The sequence below is a fragment of the Erpetoichthys calabaricus genome, chromosome 12 (assembly GCF_900747795.2).
Source record: "Erpetoichthys calabaricus chromosome 12, fErpCal1.3, whole genome shotgun sequence".
NCBI lineage: Eukaryota > Metazoa > Chordata > Cladistia > Polypteriformes > Polypteridae > Erpetoichthys > Erpetoichthys calabaricus.
Window position 1 is genome coordinate 131,977,604 of NC_041405.2, and position 25,990 is coordinate 132,003,593.

General features: G+C 38.6%; 1 protein-coding gene across 1 annotated transcript in view; it reads left to right on the forward strand.

The window, feature by feature from the left end:
• stk11 (serine/threonine kinase 11) overlaps positions 1-25,990 on the forward strand; it is an 81,125-nt gene that overhangs the window by 39,659 nt on the left and 15,476 nt on the right. Inside the window, exons 6-9 of the mRNA XM_028816232.2 lie at positions 19-155; positions 306-433; positions 18,179-18,236; positions 22,198-22,397. Of these exons, the coding sequence (XP_028672065.1) occupies positions 19-155; positions 306-433; positions 18,179-18,236; positions 22,198-22,397 (523 nt within the window). The remainder of the gene's footprint in view (positions 1-18; positions 156-305; positions 434-18,178; positions 18,237-22,197; positions 22,398-25,990) is intronic.

Below are 25,990 nucleotides of genomic sequence, written 5' to 3' on the forward strand. Positions count from 1 at the left end.
ATACTAAATTTCTTCTAGGCATTGCATCCTTTTGCGGAAGATGACACGTGCCGGACAAGCCAAGGGTCACCTGCATTTCAGCCACCTGAAATAGCAAATGGCTTGGACACATTTTCAGGGTTTAAAGTGGACATCTGGTCTGCCGGTGTTACATTGTGAGTTAAAATTCAAAAAAGAAACCAATTACATTATGATTCAAACTATTCTGCCGATGATTGGTTTACGGTTTAAAATTAGTTGTATGTGATTATTTATATGCATTTTAAGTATTTTTGCCTGACAACCCTTTCTCTAACTTTTTGCAGATATAATATTACCACTGGTCTGTATCCATTTGAAGGGGACAACATCTACAAGCTGTTTGAAAACATTGGAAAAGGAGACTACAACATTCCTGAGGACTGTGGCCCATTGTTGGCAGACCTGCTGAGAGGTAATGACTGATTGCCAGTTAATAAGTTAACAGTCTTGCTCTCTTTTTTTTTTTCTTTTAGATTATACCTGTCTAGCTTTTTGGAAACATTGTATACAATTCAGTTATTATTATAACCAGATTCATAATAGTGAATTGTACATCTTCATATAGCAGGGTGTGTGTTCAGTATTGCATAAATTGTTGCAAGTTATAGACAGCCACAAGGCAGGAAAGGCATGAACATTAATAGAATAGTGGCTGGATATAATTTGAAGATTTTTACTGCCATCTGAGAGATTCAAATGGTACTGCATGATACCGGTCACATGCATGCATGCATGCCCTACGAGACAGAACATTTTGATATAGGTAGCAACATTTACACTGTGATCTTATGTCAGTCAGATGCTGCTGTAAACATGTTGGTTTTGTAGTTTAAGCACTCCTAATAACCAGTAGTGGTATCACAGTAGGAATGTGGTGAAGCCTTGTGTATGTAGAAAGATAAAAAAAAAAAATTGATTTTGGCAGCTTTTTCTGTATTTGACAGAGGAAACTTGAAATACAGATAGTTATTGACTTACGACCAAGTTCAGTTCTGACAGACCGGTTGTAAATTTACCATATGTGTATAGTACTTTATAAGAAGTCCCTTAAGTCATACTGTTTGTTTCACATGACTGCCAAAGCTTTTAACAGCTTCACGGTTCCTTTCTTTGTCTGTTATGTTAAGTCATCAGTGTGCGCCTGTCCCAGTGTTCATTGTACCAGCAGAGTTCGAACACTTGTATGTTTTGTTTTTTAACATTTAAGCTTGTTAATAATAACAGATAAAGGAATTCAGTATAGTTTCATTACCCCTTCTTGGTTGTTCGTCCGAAGCATTTCTATTTAAAAGTAAAGAAATGGAGATTGATAGCTGAACATTAGTGAAATTTCTTTGGGGAAAAAATTGTTTTTTATGTGCTTCTATGTATATCTGGAATTGCTTTAATTTAAGACCTACTCAAGAGTTGAACTATTTTCCAAAATTCGTAAAACAAATGAAGCTTAATTTTCTTAATTACGTAGGCTCCCACCCTCTAACAGGAAAGGCTTTTTCTTTAATGAATTTATTATTGTTCTCAAGTGCCATTCAAAGAGGATGCTAACACACTTTCCTGCTTCAACTCCATGCGTAATTTAGGGAAGGACAGAAATGACTCATTTGTCAGTAGTTCTTGGCATTTTCCTTTGCTGAGGAATTCTGCATTTTCTGAAATGGAGTGAGGATCTTGTGTGCCACTAAAATGCATTTAAAACAGTAGTGATGTTAGGAGCCAGAAAAGAATGCAGAGGTTTTGACTACAATCCCAGTAAATCACTAGAATTTGAAAGTGTAGATTCAAAATACTCCAATTTTTTTTTTTATTTACAGGATATGCAATATGACAAAAAAAGCCATATTGAAATCTTACTGTCTCTGTAAAGGGCATTTTGATTATGGGGAGGGGTTTTGGCCTTATAGTGATGTGAAAAAGTAACTACACTTTTTTTTCTTTAAAATATGTGGAAAATAATATGCCTTGATTTTCTTTTTAAGCAGTACATTTAGATAAAGGTGATACAGTTGAAAATGAACATAGTGTTTCCATCTGTGGGTAAAGTAGACTGTTGTCTCTAATAGCTGGTATTACCCCATTTTGCAGAAACAAAATCTCAGATAAGCATTTCCAATAACTGTGTACCAATCTCTGACATCGACTTGGAGAAAGTTTTCACCAGTCCTCCATGCAGAATTGTATCAGCTATGCAATTTGATAGGTGTGTTATATGCGCAGCCAGTTTTAAAATCCCCCAAAAGCATCTTGATAGAATTTAAATCTGGGCTATGAGTTTGCCATTCCACTATCTTCCATTTCTTTGTTTTCATCCTTTTATTTTCATTCCTTGGTGGTGTTTAGGGTCATCGTCATGTTGCAAGGTCCACTTTTGGTTGGGCTTCAATCTTCTGGCAGATGGTTACATAATTTCCTGTTACCACACTGTGGTGCAATGTTGAATTCAAAATGGATTCTGTGATGGTGAGCTACCCAGGGCTTGATTCGGCCAAGTAGTCCCAAACTATTACATTTCTAGCACCATGCCTTTCAGTCAGGATCTTCTGGTCAAACATTCTTTGGTTTTCATCAAAAATGTTGTCTTGTATTATGGCCAAATAACTCTGTCTTTGCTTAGTTTGTCCAGAGCACATTGTTCTAGAACCTTTTGTCTTTGCCCAAGTCTTCATGGACACACTATAATTTTGTCATGATGTTCTTTCTGGACAACAAAGGGGTTCTCCTTGGCATTCCTACAGTGTAGATCTAATTTCTGAAGCCACACTTTTTTTTTTTTTTTTTTAATGATACCATCATATATTTCGACAGCAAGAGTTACCTGTAGTCCATATGACAAAATTCTGGTATTTTTTAAGACTTACTCTTTTTCAGCATCTTTTGTTTTACTCTTGAGCTGAACTTCCTGGGGAAGCCAGGCGTGGAGTAATTGGCTGGTGTTTGAAATCTTGTCCACTTCTAGATCTTCTGGACAGTGGAATTGTTTATCTATTGTTTGGAGACTTTTTAAAAATAATTTTACACACTCATAGGCATCCATAGCCTTCTTTCTAAAGCTGAGACTTCTTTTGATTTAGACATGGTGATTATAATAATACATTTTATTTATATAGCGCCTTTCCCATGATTACATACATTTAAACATGGAGCAAACCAAACAAAATGGCCGAGATCTAAATAGGACAGGTTCCTCCAAGATCCAGTCTAACTATTAATCATACCTGATCTGGTGTACCTGATTCTAATTTAATTTGAGATACAGTAATCCCTCCTCTATCGCGGGGGTTGCGTTCCAGAGCCACCCGCGAAATAAGAAAATCCGCGAAGTAGAAACCATATGTTTATATGGTTATTTTTATATTATCATGCTTGGGTCACAGATTTGCGCAGAAACACAGGAGGTTGTAGAGAGACAGGAACGTTATTCAAACACTGCAAACAAACATTTGTCTCTTTTTCAAAAGTTTAAACTGTGCTCCATGATAAGACAGAGATGACAGTTCCGTCTCACAATTAAAAGAATGCAAACATATCTTCCTCTTCAAAGGAGTGCGCGTCAGGAGCAGATGTCAGAGAGATAGAGAAAAGCAAACAGATCAATAGGGCTGTTTGGCTTTTAAGTATGCGAAGCACCCGCGGCACAAAGCTGTTGAAGGCAGCAGCTCACACCCCCTCCGTCAGGAGCAGAGAGAGAGACAGAGAAAAACAAACAAGCAAAAATCAGTACGTGCCCTTCGAGCTTTTAAGTATGCGAAGCACCATGCAGCATGTCATTTCAGGAAGCAGCTGCACAGAAGGTAGCAACGTGAAGATAATCTTTCAGCATTTTTACACGAGCATCTGTATTGTCTAGGTGTGCGAACAGCCCCCCTGCTCAATCCCCCTACGTCAGGATCAGAGAAAGTCCGCGCAAGAGAGAGATAGAGAAAAGTAAGTTGGGTAGCTTCTCAGCCATCTGCCAATAGCGTCCCTTGTATGAAATCAACTGGGCAAACCAACTGAGGAAGCATGTACCAGAAATTAAAAGACCCATTGTCCGTAGAAATCCGCGAACCAGCAAAAAATCCGCAATATATATTTAAATATGCTTGCATATAAAATCCGCAATGGAGTGAAGCCGCGAAAGGCGAAGTGCGATATAGCGAGGGATTACTGTAGCTATAAATTTATGGGAGTCCTTACTTTTTCCACATTTGAAATTTGTATTTGTTTATTTTATACTGATGATGTAGTCGTCTTCATCATCTTTTCCCACTTCTACGTGAAGTCAATTTGCCTAATGACTCTTCTGCATGCTGCTTGGCCCTGCACTTCCTCCCCAGTCAAACACTTTCTTGAAATCTTTTGTTTAATCCATCCACCTCCGCTACAACCTCCCTCACTTTCTCTTATTTATACTTTAATTTCCATCACTCTTTTGCCCATATATATTCATAGTCTCTTCTCATGACTTGTCTATACCTCTTCAACCCAGTGTTTTCTAATATTAAAATATTTTGTTTTTAAGTAATTAACTTTAAATTTTTTTCACACTAAAAATGTCTACATGTACACTTTTGCAAGTGTAACTTTTTTATAGTTGTCAACTTTTGTCACTCATGGTGAATCTCAACTTAATGCTTACAATTGTCTGTGACGGAACTCAGTTTTCTTATGATAATGTGATGGTTCAAGGTTTCCAGTGTAATCAAAAAATGTAAGAATCAAATAAGTATGCTCTGATGTCATTTGTTACTTTAGCCTTCCACAAGATTAAGCTAATGATTTAATTTCAAAAATGCTTAATTTTTTTATTCTTGAGTTTCCCTGCCAGCAGTTCGATTGCCATGCACACATGCCACACCAGATTGTCAGGGAGCACCTGGAGCACATCCGGGTGTGCTATAAAAGGGGCCGCCTCACTCCATTCGCGGAGCCAGAGTCGGGTGGAAGAGGACTGAGCTTGTGAGGAGTGGAGTAGAGGCGGCAAGAGTGAGAAATCTATAACCCCTGCCCAGATTTTATATTAACAAACTGTAAATTTGGCATATAATTTATCTACTTTGTGCAGGGCAAAAGTAATTTTTTCCAGCAATGTTCACGGACAGGTTTTCACTTTTTATTGACTATATCACAATTCCAGAGGGTCACAGGTTTGCATACTCTTTGCTTAACTGTACCTTTAAACAGCTTGGAAAATTCCGGAAAATGATGCCAAGACTTTAGGCAATTAAGATGATTCGCTTCTGATAACCAATTAGACCAGTTGAAATCAACATTTCAAAGACTGTTATGGCCTTCCATCAAACTCATTGCCTCTTTGCTTGACGTAATGGGAAAATCAAATTAAATCCCCCAAGACATCAGAAAATTGTGGACCTCCACAAATTTACTTCATCCTTGAACAATTTCCAAACAACTGAAGGTTCCATGTTAATCTGTACAGATAATAATATGCAAGTATGCATACCATGGGACCACACAACATTCTGTCTCCAAGACAACAATGCACTTTGGCATGAAAAGTGCATATCAATCCAGAAAAACAGCAAAGGACCTTGTGAAGATGCTGGAGGAAACCGGAAGACAAGTACTGTATCTATATCCACAGTAAAGCAAGTCCTATGTCAACATAACCTGAAAGACTGCTCAGCAAGGAAGAAGCCACTGCTCCAGAGCCGCCATAAAAAAAAACAGACTACAGGCAAAGATCTCCTCTGGAGAAATGTCCTCTGGTCTAAATCCAAGATCGGTTTGTCCCTAATGACTATTGTTATATTTGGAGGAGAAAGGCTGAGGCTTTAAAGCCACAGAACACTATCACAAACATTATGCTTGGGGGTGGGAGCAACATGTTCTGGGGGTGCCTTGCTGCAGAAGGGACTGTTGCACTTCACAAAGTAGATGACATTGTGAGGAAGAAACATTAGATATACTGCAGCAACATCTCAAGATTTCAACAAGGAAGTTGAAGCTAAGTTGCAAATGGGTATTTAAAATGGACAGTGATCCCAATCACACCTCAAAAGTGGCAAAATGGCTTAAGTATAACAAGGTTGAGGTATTGGTGTAGCCATCAGAAAGCCCTGACCTCAATCTGATTGAAAAATTTGTGTGCAGAACTGAAAAAGATTGTTTGAGCAAGTAGGCAGAACTGAAAAATCTTGTATGAGCAAGGAGGCAGACGTATCTATCTCAATTACACCAGTTCTGTCTGGAGGAATGGGCCAGAATTCCAGCAGCTTATTTTAAGAAGCTTGTTTAAAGACAATGCTACCATATACTAAAGTGTATGCAAACTTGTGACCCACTAGAAATGTGATATGGTCTATAAAAAGTGAAATACTCTGAACATTGTTGGAAAAAATATTTTTGCCCTACACAAAGTAGATGTGTTAAATGATATAGGATATCATTAACACATCACATAGGATGGTGGTCTGTGGGATGACGTTGGAGAGCAAGAGGAGAGTGAGGGCAGAGCCAAGGACCAAATGATGGATGTTGAAAAAGGAAGACTGTAAGGTGGAGTTTAGGGAGGAGGTAAGACCCATACTACTTGGCAGTGAAGACTTGCCGGATAGCTAGTCAACTAGTTAAAGTTGTAAGAGAGGCATCTAGATAGAATGGTGGGTGGTTTGAAATCTGGACAGAGGAAGGACAAAGAAAGCTGATGGTGAAATGGGGAGGTACAGGAGAGTATAAAGTGGAAGTGGATGGTGAATAAGTGGGATAGATGGAAAGATAAAGTAGACAGTGTACAAGGAGATAAGGTGTAAGGTGAAGAAAGTGGTGGCTAAGGATAAGGCGTATGAGGAGTTGTATGAGAGGTTAGACAGTATATGGAGGGAGAAAAGAACCTGTACTGATTGGCTAGACAGAGGGACCAAGATGGAAAAAATGAGCCGCATCTTAGAGTGATATAGGATAATAATGGAAACATACAAGCGAGAAGAGTATGTTGAACAGATGGAAAGAGTACTTCGACAGTGTAATGAATGAAGAGAATGAGAGAGAAATTTGGATGATGTGGAGATAGTGAACCAGGAAGTGCAAGGGATTAGTAAGGGGGAGGTGTTTAGGAGAGATGGCAGTGGGGTTTTTAACCAGATTGTTTTTAATGCAATCTTGGAAAGTGAGATTTTTTTAGAATTAGGTTGATGTGCAGAACAGAAGTAACTTCAGAGGGATAAAATTGATGAACCACAGAATAGTTATAGGAAAGAGTAGTGGAAGCTATATTATGAAGGGAGGTGATGATTAGTGAGCAGCAGTATGTTTCATGCTGGGAAAGAGCACTACAGATGTTTGCTGCAAGGGTGTTGATGGAGAAGGGCAGGAGGAGTTGCATTGTGTCTTTGTGGACCTAGAGAAAGCATATGACAGGGTGCCTAGAGAGGAGTTGTGGTATTGCTGTATGAGGAAGTGACAGAAGTATGTAAGAGTGGTACACGATATTTACGAGAGAAGTGAGACAGTGTTGAGGTCTGCGGTAGGCATCACGGATGCATTTAAGGTTAAGTTGGGATTACATCAGGGATCGTCTGAGTCCTTGCAATGGTGATAGACAGGTTGACAGTAGAGATTAGACAGGAGTCCCCATGGACTATGATGTTTGCGGATGACATTGTGATCTGTAACTAGAGGTTGAGGAGACCCTGGAGAGGTGAAGATATGCTCTAGGGAGGACAGTAATGAAGGTCAGTAGGACTAAGACAGAATACATGTGTGTCAATGAGAGGGAGGTCAAAGGGTTGGTGAGGATGCAGGGAGTGTAGAGTTGGTGAAGGTGGATGAGTTTAAATGCTTCGGATCAATAGTACAGAGTATTGGGGAGTGGAGTGTGGGAAAAGTGGTGAAGAGCGTGCAGGCAGGATGGAGTGGGTGCAGAAAAAGTTTAGGAGTGATTTGTGACAGAATGGTACCAGCATGAGTGAAAGGGAAAGTCTCCAAGGCAGTAGCGAGACCAGCTATGTTATACGAGTTGGAGACGGTGGCACTGACGAAGACAGGAGACCTCTCTGTAGGTAGCAGAGTTAAAGATGTTAAGATTTGCATTGGGTGTGATGAGAATGGACAGGATTAGGAATGAGTACATTAGAGGGTCTGATAAGGTTGGATGGTTTGGGACCAAACTAGATAGGCAAGATTGTGTTGGGTTGGACATATGCAGAGGAGAGATGCTAGGGATGGAGCTGCCAGGCAGGACGAAAAGAGGAAGGCCTAAGAAGAGGTTTATGATTGTGATGAGAGAGGGCATAAAGGTGGTGGGTGTGACAGAGCAAAATACAAAGTAAACAAACCAGGCTGAGTTGTCTCACTTAGAGATGCAAACTCCTCAAGGTTGGTTTTTTTTTTTTTTGCATGACACATTAAGATTGTAGTGTGTTACTCAGACCACTGTAGTTCTAGTGCTTTACTGCTGATGAGCTGTTTGTAAAGTACAATAATTTTAGACAAAGAGTTCGTTTCTCAGTTTCCTCGCCAGCGTTTAGTTCAGTATAGCAGATTTGGTACATTACTCTTGTTAAAAATAAACTCTTAAGTAGGATGTTATACTTCAGAATTAAGTGGTGATGTGCTCGCAAGCACATCACAATACCATGAAAAACTTTCATATACAGTGGAACCTCGGTTTGCGAGCGTAATTCGTTCCGGAAACATGCTCGTAGTCCAAAGCACTCGTATATCAAAGTGAATTTCTGCATAAGAAATAATGGAAACTCGGATGATTTGTTCCACAACCCAAAACTATTCATATAAAAATGATTAATACAAAATATAAAGTAAAAATACATAAAACAACTTAACCTGCACTTTTACCTTTGAAAAAAATCATGGCTGGTGTGAGTGAGTTTCTAAACTCTTGTGGGATTGCACCCAACAAGACGACACGCGGAAGAGCATCCCAAAGCAATCGCAGTCTCCCAGCGCTGTAGCAGTTCGCCATAAAATCGAATCTGAAAAGATCGCGGGCATGCTATAAGCTCCTGCCGTCGATGGGTGATACAAGGAACATTATAAATGCGCAGGGCCCTGCCTGACTGCTGTGTCTGTGTATAGGAGAGCGGCAGATCCCGCTACAATAAATAACCGTGCTGTTGCTGTTTCAAGCTGAATAAAGCTGGTGTTGCTAAAGTACTGAGACTCAGCTTCGTGTTTTAGGGTGCAAGACGGGGACTCGCATGTCACAGCACACACACACACAGTCACAATGCTAATGCTGCAGTAAACAGTATACGCTCGTACGGATGTTGACTATATGAGTGAGGCACGCCGACTCAGACGGAGAATAGGAGACGATTGCCTACAATCCCGCAGCGAGAGAGAAGAACCATCAGCTCAGTTGTGATCACATGACGCTCAGCAGACAAAGCGTATACATACTACTCGTACTGCAAGACCTCGCTCGTTTATCAAGTCAAAAATTATTAATTTTTGCTTGTCTTGCAAAACACTCGTAAACCAAGTTACTCGCAAACCGAGGTTCCTCTGTACTCTGGTATTCTAAATAATACTGCAGTTCATCCATCTGCCATCGTTGAACTGTTTAACATACCGAAGTTTATCATGATAGTGTGACAGAAATGTACTCTGCACAGCATTGTCCATGTGGAAGCATTAGTTTGAATCTGGTTATTAATACTGAATATATAAATGTTATGTCGGCTTGGTTGATAACCGACTGCTTTCTACGCATCTGCTTAATCTGCCGTTGCAAAGATACTTTCAACAAACAACTAATATATTTGTGAAGCAAGGTTAAATTGCTGAAATCTCTACCTCCTGTGGTGTATAAAGGTAATATTTTTTTCCAGTCCAAATAGTGACTAAATTTGAAGCATAGGGGGTGGCTATTTGATCTTGACAAATCCTCCATGGAATTAATTTTCAAACTATTTTGCCCTGTCTTTCAAAGTAACATATGGAATATTTCAAGTGCCTTTTTCATTGAATCTAAGTGAAACTTTCCTGCCATTTTCTGACAGTGGGCCATCTGTGACAGATGGTCAGTTGTGCCCAATGAAATCCACAGAATAAGTCATTGATGTGATGAGGCTTTGATATTCATGCATTTCTTGAAGGGAAAGCTGTCTAATGGATAAAATGACCAATGAAATGCACAGGTTCTAACAGCAGCAGCGAAGGGTACTTTTGCATATGCCCATGAGCCAATTTCTAATTCCTAGTCAAAATTACGATTATGTGGTTTTAAATAATTAATAAATACACCAGCAACTGCACACTCATATGCACATTATGCACAAAAACTAGTGCGATGAAAATTAAAGTCACAAAATGTAGTTTAATTTTCGTGTATTCTCATTTTCATTTAATTCTAGTTTTCAGACATTTTGTCACTTTTCATTTTCTTCTTCTTTTGGCTGCTCCTGTTAGGGGTTGCCACAGTGGATCATCATCTTCCTGTCTTCTGCATCTTGCTCTGTTACACCAACTACCTGCATGTCCTCTCTCACCACATCCATAAACCTTCTCTTAGGCCTTCCTCTTTTCCTCTTGCCTGGCAGCTCTATCCTTAACATCCTTTTCCCAATATACCCAGCATCTCTCCTCTGCACATATCCAAACCATTGCAATCTCGCCTCTCTGACTGTGTCTTCCAACCGTCCAACTTGAGCTGATCTTCTAATGTACTCATTTCTAATCCTATTCGTCCACGTCACTCCCAGTGCAACTCTTAACATCTGTAACTCTGCCACCTCCAGCTCTGTCTCCTGCTTTCTGGTCAGTGCCACTGTCTCCAATCCATATAACATAGCTGGTCTCACTACTGTCCTGTAGACCTTCCCTTTCACTTTTGCTGATACCTGTCTGTCACAAATCACTCCTGACACTCTTCTCCACCCATTCCACCCTGCCTGCACTTTTTCACCCCTCTTCCACAGTCCCTGTTACTCTGAATTGTTGATCCCAAGTATTTAAACTCATCTACCTTCACCAACTCTACTCCCTGCATCCTCTCCATTCCTCTGTCTTCCCTCGCATTCACACACATGTATTATTATTTTCTTTTTGGTTAACACTGCATTACCCAGCTTTCCTCTACTTTCTTGGTTTGTCCTTTTTGTATTTGGTTAATTGTCACCTGTAAATTGATTTGGTATGATTGGTTGTGGATGTGTTTTCTGCAATGGCTTGACATTCCAGTCCAGTGTTTGTTCCTGCCTATAGTCAAATGTGGCTGAGATAATCTCAAGCTGCCTGCAACACTATTTTAAATTAACTGTCTTGTCTTTTTCTACAACTTGGGAGGGAAGCAAGTGGAATTTCCTGAGATTCGGTTTGTGTCTTTATATATTAGTTTGAATAGTTCCTGATTGTGTAATTGATTTAGTTTTTTTATTCATAAAACATTTTCCTTGCTGAAAGAGGCTACTGGTAATAATTATATTTAAATAGCGAAGTAAGAAAGATCGTGCTAGTCTCTTTGGTCCTTTATAACATTTGAGCTGTAGATGGCACTATATAGTCATTACAAATTTTGTTTCCTTGCATAAAACCTTTGTTCCCAGCTCAGTGCAGAGGAAGATAAATAGAAAGTTTTTTTTGTTTTGTTTTTATTGAATACTAAGAAACCATATGAGAACGAAACTTACCTTCTTTGTTGTTTTCATGTTGCTCCCAAGTTAATGCTTTCATGTTGTTCTGATCACGTGCCAAAGTATTACAGTACAATACCACAAATTGTGGAATCCTGTTTTTAAATATTGATCCACCAAACATAAAGTGCTTACTTACCTAGTAAAACACATCATATACTTAACCCAGCTGGCCAGACAAGGGAGGGGTGGAGACCAGTATCACTTCAGAGCCTAGAACCTCCAAGTGATAAGACCTGGTGCTACAAGCACTCAGTCAGAGACGAGGATAATCAAATAGCCAGCATTCATCTCAGCTACTCTTTGGAGCCAATTTGATAACGATGTGGACCAAATCCTTGAGACAGTGGCCAGGGGGGAGATGTTCCAGAAACTTAAGGCAATGACATCAATCCACCTTAATTTTGAAAAGTTTAGTGAGTAACCCAACAGGGAAAAATGTATTTACTCCCACCTCATCAGGCAAGAGCTCAAAATCTTAAGGCATCAATAGAAACGTTTAGGAGAGGACAAAAAAGCAGTTCATACTTAACTGACCACCATGCTGTGATGTAAGATTAGAGGCCTGCAAACAGCTGAGTGGCATCACAGTGCGAGAGCATGGAAAAGAGCTGCATTTATTAAGAGCCTATTTCAATTTTGCAAGGAACTCTTGGGCAAAAAGTCACTGGCAGACAAACTTGCACTGCAGAAGAGATAAACCAGTACCTCCAAACAATGCATAGTGATGTGCAAAAGGACCAGGAACTTGGACAGTCCAAAGCAATTGTAGACCCCCTTTCACAAAGTGTCAAGAAAGTATTCTTATTAATCTGGCCAAGGCTAGTTCTTGCTGTGCACCACCTACAAGGTGTACAAAAACCGCCTCAAACATTTGGTATGCATGTGGATAATCTTTTGGCAGAGGGCAAATATTACAAACAAATGTGGATACCTGAAGGAGTTTGCATTCCTAAGGACGAGAAGTTAAGCACAGTATAAGAGTTCTGTGTTGTCTCCTTGCTGAGTGTTCAGACAAAGATCAATTTCTATATTGCATCAAACAGGCTTGGCTTGTGTCAATGTAGTTTTCTGTCAGATACAAGTCATAAAAGGAAGCATTTCAGAAATGCTGGAAAGGCTAGAACTTACAGAGGTAGTGACGGCTCAGCGGATAGGCCAGAGAAAACAAAGGGCACCTGACTCAGCTGTGGTCAAAGATAGCTGATACTGGGATTGAGGTGAAGACATTCAGGAAATGGCAGACAGCAGAGGCCGTCCAGCAGAAAAAAAATGATTGTGCCGTTAGTCTGGTGGCTGTGGTTACATGTGCAAGAGCTGGGATTTGGGGCCGTTACTATAAAAAATCCAAATAAGATGGTGTACTGGTGCAGGAAGAAGTTATGTGCTTCTGTGGAGGAAGTGAGAGAAAGTAAGGCAGCTGGGATGAAACATCTAGGTGCCTAGACCAATGGGGCGGCACTCTATTGTGGAAAATCACCTGTTTATAAAAATTTGGTGCTAATACAATAAATCATCTCAATTATCTTCTCAAACATAGTGGGACATGCCAGAAGTAGATTTGGCATGGCCCTGGAGGCACTCCTGGGTCCAGCATAAAAGGAAGCCCACTCCCACACATTTGAGTTGGAGTCGGGAGACACTGGACAGTACTCAACTGGAGGGGAAGAGGAAGAATTCTGTGATTTGTTTGATTTATTGTATATTTATGGTACATTACTGCCATCCACCTGCATATCCCTGAGCTTACCCCTTAAAAAGGATGGCTGGATGGTATTGAAACCACTGGAGAAATCAAAAAGCATAATCCTAGCAGTGTTGCCAGCTGTGTCCAGATGGAAATGAGCTTTGAGGAGAAGTTAGACAATTCCCTTTTCTCTCCAATCTTTGTCCAATATGCAAACTGTTGTGACTCCAGTGGTATTGCACAGGAGGACTTTTATACAGGGTGAGCCAAAAAGAAGTACCACATTTCAAACCATGTCACTACTGCATTCATACATGCCTTCATGTAGACAAATTAGGAAAGCACAATAATGTACATTTAAAAGTGAGTAAATACTACATATAGAAATTACTTCGATGTGATGCTACACCACTGCGGAGGAAGAATTGTGTGATTTGTTTGATTTATTGTGTACTTTTAGTACATTACTGGAAGAAACTCTGTGACGGTGCATTGAGGAATAAATATTCATTTTATTCTGTTGACTTGTGGTGTATTGCTGGGTCTGTGGTCTGGAGGCACTCTGGTGCCCCCTTGTGGTTACAACATGCTAAGCTAAATCAGGTAGTTCTATATGACTTGCTTTATAAACCCTATGTGAAAATTCCCTTAAGATTATTAAACCCCCATTTGTTGTTACACTGGGGGGGTTTCCCATCTCGGTCACACGTTAAAATTCTAACTTCACATTAAATTTTGATATCTATGAATACCAGAACTTGTTTATTTAAATGATGTGTAACAACTTGATGGTTATAGCAATATTATAAACCTGCTGTTGCTGTTAGAATTTGTATGGTTTATTTTTGCATTACAAAAAAAAAAATCAATGTTGTTAGATTGATAGCTAGAACTTTTTGTCCCCTGGGGAAATTTTGCAGCGGATCATTAACTCTTTTAGGGCTAATTTTTTTTTGTTTGTTTTCTCCCAGGGCTGAATATTTTTCCAAAAACTAACTTTTTTTAAAAAAAGAACACAAAGCAATTGAAATCAACAAAAAATATTTACTTTTGACAAATGTTACTGTCTTGCATGTTGTATGAGCCTGCATACTCTGCTGTGTAAAATGTATGTTAAACCATAAAGTCCTGCAAAGTCTGATCTCGCTCAAAGCAGCCAATTTCAGTCATTGCCACATTGCACTGCTTACAGTATGTGTTGCTTTGGTGCCTACTTTTCAATTGTCTGTTGCTGCACTTTCTCACATATATTGTTAGTGTGTACTGTAGAGAGACAAGTCACCCGTTTGCCATCGTACCATGCCTCTGCCACCAAGTTTTCTGCCCGTATGAAAACCGTATTGTCACCTCTTTTCATCTTCAGCCTGTCTGGCTTCAACTGTGAAGCCATGTGTATCCTGTTCACCCTCACCCACAAGCTCCAATTCCTCTGCTCTGTAGCTTCATGAACAATTCTGGGCATGTATAAAAATTGTCCAAATGTACACAACATGACCCAAATGTTCATAGCCCTGAAGCAGCTCCAGCACAACCTGACTTGTCAAGGGACAGTTCTCTCTTTGAAAGAAATACTGTCCTGTATATGTAATTACTTTCAGGCAGAAACCAGTGTTTGCTTCTGCCAGTACAAAATCCTTTATGCCATACTTTGTGGGCTTGTCTGGCATATATTTGCAGAAAAAAGGTGTCTTTTTTTATTTTATCATAGATTCATGCACAGACAAATCACAGCCAGGCTGATAAAATTGTTTCTGTGTTGGTTCCACAATGTCAAGCAGGGGCTGAACTTCATGCATGGCGTTATAGCCTGGTTCACCCCATGGGATTTGCTTCTGTTTATTACAGAAGTGAATAAAACTTTGCGGCATCACGTACCTATCATCACGCTGCATAACCTGTCCAAAGCCACCAGGGGACAAAGCACGTTTGGACCAATGCTCCCTGAAGTTATATCACCAGTTCTGTCCCATCTCTATTTGTAATGCCACAGCGCGCTTCATCTCGTCTTTTGTTGTGGGTTTCCACTTTGAAAAATGAGAATGCGATGCAAGCGCAGCCCGCAATTCAAAAAATTTCTCTGCCTACCTGTTTGTCTCATCTGACAGTAGCTGAAAAGCAGCATCAGGAGAGAGCAGCCTGAAGTAGTTCAGCAGCTGGTGATCTGTCGTGTCCAACAGCAAGCCATGTTGTCTTGTGAAGTCTGGTAGCCAGTTCGGCTCCCATGGATCAATGTCTGTGTATTCCTCCCACGCAAACCTTGCCGTAGATGCATCAGCTGCGCGAATGTGCTCAGCTGGCAGCGGATCAGCTGGCGCGGCATCGGCTGGTGTCCGATCAGCTGATGCCGGCTTCTCACTCTCTTGTTCGATCTCCTGATCACTGTCAATAAAATCTGATTCTGAAAAATCAGAGTCCGACTCCGCGATAATGCGCAAAACATTGTCTGCCGAGTGTTTTCTTTTCTGCACTCACTTTGCTCCCTTGTGACATGTCGATGCCATCTTGCCATTGTTTACATTTCGCAACTCACGCACACTAGGATTAGTTGCCGAGTCAACGAGTCTAGCATTCCTCCAAGCACAGAGGGAATGCCTGCGACGTGACAGTGAGTTTTGTCACCCTCTATCCCTGGATGTCGACTTTTGTCGACATTCGCCCTCAACCCCTCCTGTCGACAAAAGTTGACATCCGCCCTAAAAGAGTTAAATTGTTTAATAAATTGATAAATATATATATATATATATATATATATATATATAAACACCCGCGGTGGGTTGGCACCCTGCCCGGGATTGGTTCCTGCCTTGTGCCCAGTGTTGGTTGGGATTGGCTCCAGCAGACCCCCGTGACCCTGTGTTCGGATTCAGCGGGTTGGAAAATGGATGGATGGGTATATAAACACCATGGCCTGAACACATACCAGAAGGAGTATAAATGAAGAAAATTGAAAAAGAAGTGAGGCATTATGAAGGTATATTGCTGTTGGTATAATGGAGCCTCAGTAGCCTTTAATCACGCACTTATCCTAAATAATTTATTGTTTTAAAGTCCTTTGTGTTAGTGTGTCGGGGAGGTGATGTGTAGCACTGCTCATAATGGCAGTCAGTTTTGTTTTAATTCTGTCCTTCACTACTACCTCAAGGGTGTCCCGAGTGTGTCCAATAACAGATCCTGCCCTTTTAATACGTTGTTTGGTGTTCATTTTAATAATTGATGTACCTTAATAAATAGCAGTTGAATGGGGTTTCTGTTTTTGCTCTGGTATTGAGTATTGTAAAACTAAAATTCTGGTATTGTAACATCCCTAACATCAGTTATTCAGACACAGCTCTCACTGTATTCTATTAGGAAAAGAGAAGCATGCAAAAGTGGCCCTTCTACCATTTCTTGTGGGTGTTGTTTTTTTTCTTTCTTTCTTTAAACTCTGTCTGCCAAAAACTTGTAGACAGGGTTATACACCTATCTAACCTCTAGCGATTGCAGCAAGGAGAATAGCTGGTCCATTATTACATGACCAAGTATGATGCTGGTGACGTATCCCTCTTCAACCTGAGTTTTGTCAGTAGTTATGACCAGGATGAGCTGGGCAGTAAGGACATGCATGTTACATGTTGGAACTCCAGATAAGGAGAGAGACCATCTCTAATCAAGATGTTTGGTTCCAGAACCCATGTTATTTGTAGAGAGAAAAGCAGCTATATCTAGCCTGTACTTCTTCACCTCCCGCATAAGCTCAGTCTCCTTTCCCATCAGAGAGCTAATCTTCCAAGTTCCCAAAGCCAGTCTCTGTTGCCAAGGTTTCATCCCACCTATGCCTGCCACTAAATTGGCTTCACACCCAGGCCCCATCCTGTAGTTTGTGGATGCATTTGTGCAAAAGAAAGCTTATAGAAAGGATGAGATGGGGGATATCCTTTTAGAGTGAAATTTTTCTTTATTATGCTTTATTGACTGACCGTTTCAGCAGAGGTTTCAAATTCGACTGGGTTTCAGTAAAGGAAGCCAGCTTGTGATGCATATTTGATAATAATAATAATTCATTACATTTATATAGTGCTTTTCTCAGTACTCAAAGCGCTATCCACACAGGTTGTTAACATATAATAAAAGTGGATAGAGTCCATATTAGTCATTAATACATGTTTATATTATGAGGTCCATAGCTTTAAACATTGAGCTGAACTATTGGAGTTTAATGTTTAGAATTAATAAACCCTAAATAGCAATTTCAATAAGTTCCAATTACTGTTTCTTTAATATCAAAAGCCCTAGCAAGATTTTTTTAGGAGACCGGGCCTGTCATTATTCTAGCTGGGGAAGTACCCAGATGTAATGTTTCATGTTTTCTTTGCATCTCTTAGAAATAGTTAAGGTTCTTATAGTCAACAATATTGTTGTAGTACATGTAAGATATTTCCCATCAGTTACATAATATCCATGTTTATTATTAAACTGTGTCAGATTTAATTTTCCTTTAATCAACATACTTTGGGTGATCACATGAGGTTTGTTCTGTTTACTATGAGAAAGTATTGATCAACCCCTGGAGTTTTACATGTATAGATTACTCACCACTCCCTCCCCCCAACCCATCTTTACATACATTGATATTTTTCAAAGGATGGCTGAATTTCAAACCTTTTAAAAACTTGTATGAGAAAGCACCCAAAAATACAAAATGGCATGTTTTTCAGAAAGCATTTAGCAGGTTGTCCTGTGTTTACTGAGGAAGACTGTTTAATGAGTCATGGCGTTCCTTGCCTGTTTGTTACTAGCATAGTGAGAAGGTAATTAAAGATCACTGGACTTCACCTTGGTCTTTCATTTAGATTTCCAAAAAAATGGGCAAATTATTGATTCATTTTTGTTTCTCTTTCAGGCATGCTTGAGTATGATCCTGCAAAAAGGTTCTCAATACAGCGCATCAGACAGCACAAGTAAGAGCAAGTATACTTTACTTTTTCCAGTAAGGGTCATTCTGTAGTCATTTAGATTTTTTTATCCAGTTCAGTTTTTATTTGCTATAGTATATATGGTACTTTTCAAAACTAGGTTAAGGTTCTGATTGTAAGGATAGTCAAGATAGACAACAAATTAACAAATCCCAAAGATCCCACTTATCTCGGTGGTCAGGAAGCTCGATAGTATAAGAAACTCACCAGCCTGATGTTAACTTAGGAAACAAAAATTCCTGTTGTAGAAGACCATCTGCTTTGGTATTCTCTCATTTTACGATTAAATGTATAAAATGAATTTTGAAATTGTGAACGGCTAAGACAGAACTTTATCAGTTTCTTTGACAATGTATCTTGTATATATTGAAACTAATATGCTAGGTGTATTAAAGAAAACTGCTGTGGATCAAGAATAAAATAAACATAGAGAAGGTTGTGAGCTGTTCAGAGTGTAACGTTTTGAGTTTTTTTTGGCAATGTTGTCCTTGTAAAGATTAATCTGTCCACTTTGAGTTTCGGCTGGTAAAACCTTTGCTCTTAAGACAGAGTCTTGAGTCTTTTCTTTGTACTTTGCAGTTCAAGTGTCATTGCCCCTCAGTGTTAAGTTCCTATCAATGTTTACCTTGGTTTTCCAGGGAGACTTCCCACCTACACTCATACCCTGGATATATGACAGGATAAAGAAGCTAAGCAGAACAACTAAAAATAATGGTGTTAAAATTTATCTGGGCATGAAAATATTACCTTTAAAGCTGAGATCCTGCATCAAAACCTTTCCAGAAGACCATGAAACCATGCTATAATTTAATTTGTTTCCTGTATGTGTGTTAGCACACATGAACTACTGCCTGCTGTCCTGCCTCCTCCCTTTATATATTAAAAAAAAAACCAAAAAAAAAAAACCTAAAGGCAGACTCTAGTTTCTATGGAAACAGATGACCGCACCATTTTTCTGATCGCCTCTCAGTCCTACTAACAAGATTTTAGGATAGTCTGTTTCACAGTGTGATAAACATACTCTCGAACCAACATATAAAAAGCTAGCATTTCTAATTGTTGCTTAATGATATATTTTATCTTCAAAGCATATTTTTCTGTTCTTGAAAGATAAATGCAGTCTTTCTTAGAGCAAAAAATGGTCTTCTAAAGCACAATGGGAAGCTGTATTGAGTGTCTTAATGTTAAGGTTATAGATATTTGAGAAGGAGCAAATTATAGCTCCTCCACACACAGTTTGCAACTAAAACCAAAATATACAGAAGTTTGATTGTGGGAGTTAAGCACTTAATCATGTTGCTGTCTATACATTATGCACAATGTTCACACAATTGCCGAAAGTGAGTTTATGTATATTTTCTGGCATCTTGTTTTGAGTCCTTAGCAGCTGTGGTTGCTTACCCTATAGTGTAAAAGTGTATGTTTGTGTTCACCTATCCAGTTGACATTTTTTGGTCTCTGCCTGTCAACTCTAGTTGGCTTATATGTTTTCATGTGGTTTTGCAGCACACTAGTAATAGACTATATAGGTAAAATGCTGTCTAAAGAATTGTAGCCTTGATGAAGGTAAGCATTATTCAGCTTGTTTTATTAATTTGAAAAGAATGGCTCCTCATAAAAGATGCATCATTCAGTAATTATGTAGTTTATTTAGGGCTTCAGGGCTATTTCACTTAATGGGTGAATGAGACTGTGGTATGTGCTCTAGCACATTGGCAGCTTGTAGTGAAAAATATGAAATGAGCAATAAGCAATGGCGAACTGTTTGAAATGTAACATCAAAAAAGTATTAGTTAAAAAATGATACTAAAAACATCAGAAAAGAAAGCTTAATGTTTACACTTCAAGAGGAAAGACAATACTGTGACAAGAATCATCAAAAAATGAATATGGAATAATTGTATCCACAAATTTAACAATTTACATCAAAATAAGATAAGCACAGGAATCTAGGCTATTGATTTATTACATTAGAGATGGTTAATAGTACAACTTTTAGTGAAAGCAAGTGAAATATTAAGCAGTCCTGTTAATTATAAACCAACCCATCCAACCCCACTTTATTCCACAACTGTTCTAGTAACTTCATATGTTACTTACTCTGCAACACTTGTATGAAACCTGATTATGTAAGGGCTTTGGCTCTTCTTAATGAAATACTTTAAAGAAATAGCTGCTGTAGTTGATGGTAAGGATATTTAATTATCCAACTCCCACTCACTTCATTTCTTAGTAATATTTTAGTGGTGATAATGGGATTGTAGTGAACATGTATGTAAAAGCTTGTTACCAGTATACTATATGCATTTGTATCTATTTGTAGAGGGGGAAAAAGGAAAGGGCATTTCTGTCTAGTTTTAATTTATTCCAGCTTCTAATCATTTTTTCATTTTGCAAACCTGCTTTTCACAGTATAGTAGTACCTCTGGTCATGACCGTAATTCGTTCCAAAACTCAGGACGTGACCCGATTTGGTTGCGACCCAAATGTAAAAATATATGTAAATATATTTTTTTTTTTAAGCACAAAAATAGTTAATTATACCATAGAATGCACAGTGTAATAATAAACTAAATGTAAAAATATTGAATAACACTGAGAAAACCTTGAACAGAGAAAACTAACATTGTAAGAGTTCATGCTAGACCCTTACGAACCGCTCGCTGTAAACACTTTGAGTTTTAAGCACAGAGGAAAAAAATTAAATGCCACTTCTCTTGTGAAACTTTTCAAACCACCCTATACTGGCTTTAAATTCCTCACCTTTGCCACTCGAAGGATTTTTGTTTTTTTTTTTTCTTCAGCAAATCACCATGAATCTTCCTGGCTTTCTCGCATATGATCACCTCACTTACGCTATCCCCTGCAAGTTGCTGCTCGTTCAACCACACTAGCAACAGTTTTTCCACCTCTTCCAGCACTTGAGGCCTCTGCTTGGTTAACATTGTAACTCCTTTTGCAACATCAGCTGCTTTGTTAGGCCCTGTATACGCAAACAAAAGAAAATGGGAAATCATTAGCGCATACGAACGCGCATAGGGAAACTGGCCTCTAGTGTTTGTGTTCTCCACCAGAGTGTGTGGTCATGAACAGATGCAAAATTTTGGCAGACTTTTTGATCGTAACCCGATTTGTACGTGCTCGGAAACGTTCGTGACCAGAAGTTCTACAGTATAGGTTTGTGGAAGGCTAGAATGTGTTCCAGTAACATTTGTGCACATTTAATTATTTTATAGTTCTGCCCCAAGTACAAAATAGGAAGTTATAATTCCAGTTCTTTCTTTCCTAAGGTTAGAATATTTACCTGTATACTCATGTATTTTTACACAAAGTGATCAAAGGGTTTTCAAAATGAGCAGTGTTACTTTTGTTTGGTTTAGCAAATGTTAAAAGCCTTGTGATTAAATATGGAGATATAGCAAGGTGTCCTTTCCTATTTAGAAATCTGTGTGTGTAGAATTTTATTAGTGGGACACTCATTAGTGTTATGTCTAAAAGGGAGAACTCAATTGTAACAGTCACCAACTAAATAAATTAGAACATACTGTGCCAATCATTGAATGATAATTAAAAAAAAAAAAAAAAAAAAACTGCAGCCATTCTTTGTCTGAAGGTCTAATTGCTTGCAAAACAACTAAATTAAGGTGTGTTTTTATTGCATTAATTTTTATTAGGTGGTTCTTTATTATTGTAGTCATATTTATTTATATTTAAGTGTATGGATGGTAAAGAGACCAGCAGGAGAAACCAGAAGTTGATTTTCACTGAGTTAATTTTTAGGTGACAAAGTAGTTTTTATTTTTTCTTTATCTGAAATCAGTTTCCCATTCAGCTAATGTTCTGAAGCTATGTTGCTAATTTAATATGATTTGTATGTATTTAATAGGGTGCATTTTTCTTTGGCAATTAATCTATACTTCTCTCACTTTTTGTTTTTCTTTTGCAGCTGGGTCCGTAAGAAACATCCACCATCAGAAGCCCCAGTCCCCATCCCGCCTAGCCCAGAAACAAAGGACCAGTGGCGGAGTATGACAGTGGTGCCTTACCTAGAGGACCTGCACGGGTATGAAGAGGAAGAGGAGGAAGATGATGAGCTGTTTGATGTTGAAGATGAAATAATCTATACTCAGGATTTTACTGTACCAGGTACTTTTTTTTTGCCTTCTAATGCAAAATGGTTGTTCCAGTGTTGCTAACTCAGCTAAATAAAACAAGAACAAAAAAACAAAACACAATACTGTGGACTTTTTCTGTGGTTTGCCAGGCTCCATAAAACTATTTTAATCATTTGCTTAAGATCAGTTATTGGCTTGGCCTACATAATTATCATTTTGTTATTGTAGCACATATATTTTTGTTTTTTGAATCTGCATACTGTGGTCAGCATTTGTTTTTTCTTTGCTTATTATTGTGTCTTTTGTGTTTTGAGCCATTTATTCAGTATATGATGTATATTTCATGTTATGTACTTTTGTCTGTTGCACGTTTTAACAGGACACCAGTTTAAACAAAAGGCAGTGCTAAATCTAGTGTGTCTATAGAGCCTATAGTGTATAGAGCCTGACTGATTAGAGATTTTTGTAGTATATATAATAGTATAACTGAATTAAACTAACAGTATAATTAAGATGATACTCCAAATTATGAAACAATATTTCTAAATTGTGTCACTTGCAAAACAATAAAACTTGAGACTAGCTAATGTGAGTAAAATGGTCAAATAACACCTCCATTCCAGTAAAAGGAGATTATAATGCAGGTAGCATGGCTTCTCTGCGTTTATGCCATTGGGGAGAGCCTTTCTTGCCCTCATAAATGTTGCCCATAACACTGAACACCTGTTCACTGTGCACGGATGATGATGGACAAACCAAATATCACTTTAATAGAGAGGTATTTAAAATGGTTCTAGTCAAGGCTCCACTACTCAAGGGGACTGCCTGACTTCTGTCTATTACAGGATCTTATAGAAAGTGCTTAGTTCTTCCATTATGTCTTCTGGTTAATTTCAGCTTTACTTCAGACACAGTTTTGCACTACTTTTTTGTATTTTTTGTGTGTTTTGCATTTTACTTCCACAGTCGAGAGTTTTTATAATTTTTAATCATTTATAAAATGGACACATTTTTTTACTGCACTGATCTATCTGCTTTTTGGTATATTAACAGTTTTTAAACATTTCTGCAGTGCCCAAAACATACGTTTTTCCCCTGAACCATTTCCGTTTCACTCTTGATCCTGAGGTCCCTGATAAACTGCTGTTTTTAATATTAAAATGACAGCTACGATTCAAAAGAAAAATGTAATCGTGATTGATCGCATAATTCATTACATAATTCAAACGAATTGAAATCAACTGTATATTAATCACAATTTATAGTATTACCTTCAAGCGTATTTTTGTTTCTATAAAGCAAAAATATCTTATTACTTGTTAATGCTGGTTAAATTTTGTTAGTTTATTGAACAGTTTTGTGTAGGATAAATAATTGAATAAACAGTGAAACACTGACCAACTCAAAGTAAGTCTTTCTTTCTGTCTTTCTTTCCACATCAAAATGTAAATTAATCTTGCCCTTTAGTTCTGTCAATAAATCTGCCTTTAAAATAATATGAAGATGAAAAATAACTTAGTTGCATTACTCAAAAATTAACTAAATATGGCATATAGCAGCTACTTGTAAAATATGTTACAAGTTGTGCTTTTCCTTTGCATTATTTTTTCTTCTAGTAGAGAATGGAAACCCATACTTGTAATGGAAATAAATCTATTTCCATGAACAACGAAGAAAATAAGGATACTGCAACATTCATTACCACTCTATTCCACAACAAGAAAGATGAAAAAAAAGTTCAATGGTTATGGATAGCACAGGATAGCCTGATAGGATTGTTAAATTGCACATTGTCGTGGAATGTGTCATTTATGAATTAGAATAACTGTTGACTTTCATCCCAAATGGGTAGAAATATTAGCATGAGCTAATTATAATGTACATTAGGTAACATACAATTAAACAACAACATACGATGTCTGCTTGGGGGGAGTGTGTGAATGAGGTATAAGAAATTGAACGATTCCACTCTGTTTTCTACTTTTTGGCGGCTTGGACATGTGTAACTCCTGTACCGTGTAGTATCGGGTCCGATTTCCCTCAGGGACAAGGCTGACCCAGTGACATTTTGTCATCTAATCAGAACTATACCCTAACATTTACAGGCAGACTTGGATTAGTAGACATCATCAGTAATTTTTATAGTATGTATATCATCTTGTTCTGGATGTTCCGCTATACTGTGCAATGTGACTTTTTTTTTTTTTTGAAAACCCATCAATGTGTGACCGCATGTAATCTCACTAAATGTGCAGGCCACAGTGCAGCACAGAAATGAAACTTAGTTATTTTTAGCACTTTGAAGAGGTAGTGTATAAATTGATATACAGTAATCCCTCCTCCATTGCGGGGGTTGCGTTCCAGAGCCATCCGCGAAGTAGAAACCATATGTTTATATGGTAATATTTATATTGTCATGCTTGGGTCACAGATTTGCGCAGAAACACAGGAGGTTGTAGAGAGACAGGAATGTTATTCAAACACTGCACACAAACATTTGTCTCTTTTTCAGAAGTTTAAACTGTGCTCCATGACAAGACAGAGATGACAGTTCTGTCTCACAATTAAAAGAATGCAAACATATCTTCCTCTTCAAAGGAGTGCGTGTCAGGAGCAGAGAATGTCACATAGATAGAGCAAACAAATAGGGCTGTTTGGCTTTTAAGTATGCGAAGCAGCGTGGCACAAAGCAGTTGAAGGCGGCAGCTCACACCCCCTCCGTCAGGAGGAGGAGGAGGAGGAGGAGGAGGAGGAGAGAGAGAGTCAGTCAGTCAGTCAGTCCCCTTCGAGCTTTTAAGTATGCAAAGCACCGGTGCAGCATGTCGTTTCAGGAAGCAGCTGCACAAAACATAGCAACGTCAAGATAATCTTTCACCATTTTTACACGAGCGTCCGTATCGTCTAGGTGTGCGAACAGCCCCCCTGCTCAATCCCCATACGTCAGGATCAGAGAAAGTCAGCGCAAGAGAGACAGAGAAAAGTAACCAATCTAGCTTCTCAGCCATCTGCCAATAGTGTCCCTTGTATGAAATCAACTGGGCAAACCAACTGAGGAAGCATATACCAGAAATTAAAAGACCCATTGTCCGCAGAAATCTGCGAACCAGCAAAAAATCCGCGATATATATTTAAATATGCTTACATATAAAATCCGCGATGGAGTGAAGCCGCGAAAGGCGAAGCGCGATATAGCGAGGGATCACTGTACTTCGTTATATATGAAAGTGTGTACAAAAAACTTGGTGGATTTCATCCCTTACTGATTCAATACAGTACACATTATCCCATGTTCCAGTATGGGACAATCCCATATTATAAGTAACAGGTAGTAGTTACACTGATATGTGTGGATTGATGAAGATTCTCAGGAAACAACATAAATGAAAGTGGCCTGTGAACTGCTACTGCAATTAATGGGCTTGGATTAATTTTGCACTGCTTCATTAACAACATGTGAAGCTCCTCAAATTAACTGGGTTAAATAAATAACACATTTAGGGGTTGCATTAAATTTAATCTCAAAAATGTTTAACATGTTGATTACATGTGTTAATGTGATTAATCAGTAGCTATAATTAAAACTATTAAGCATTCATTGTAGCAAACAGGTTGACCTTGTTTCTC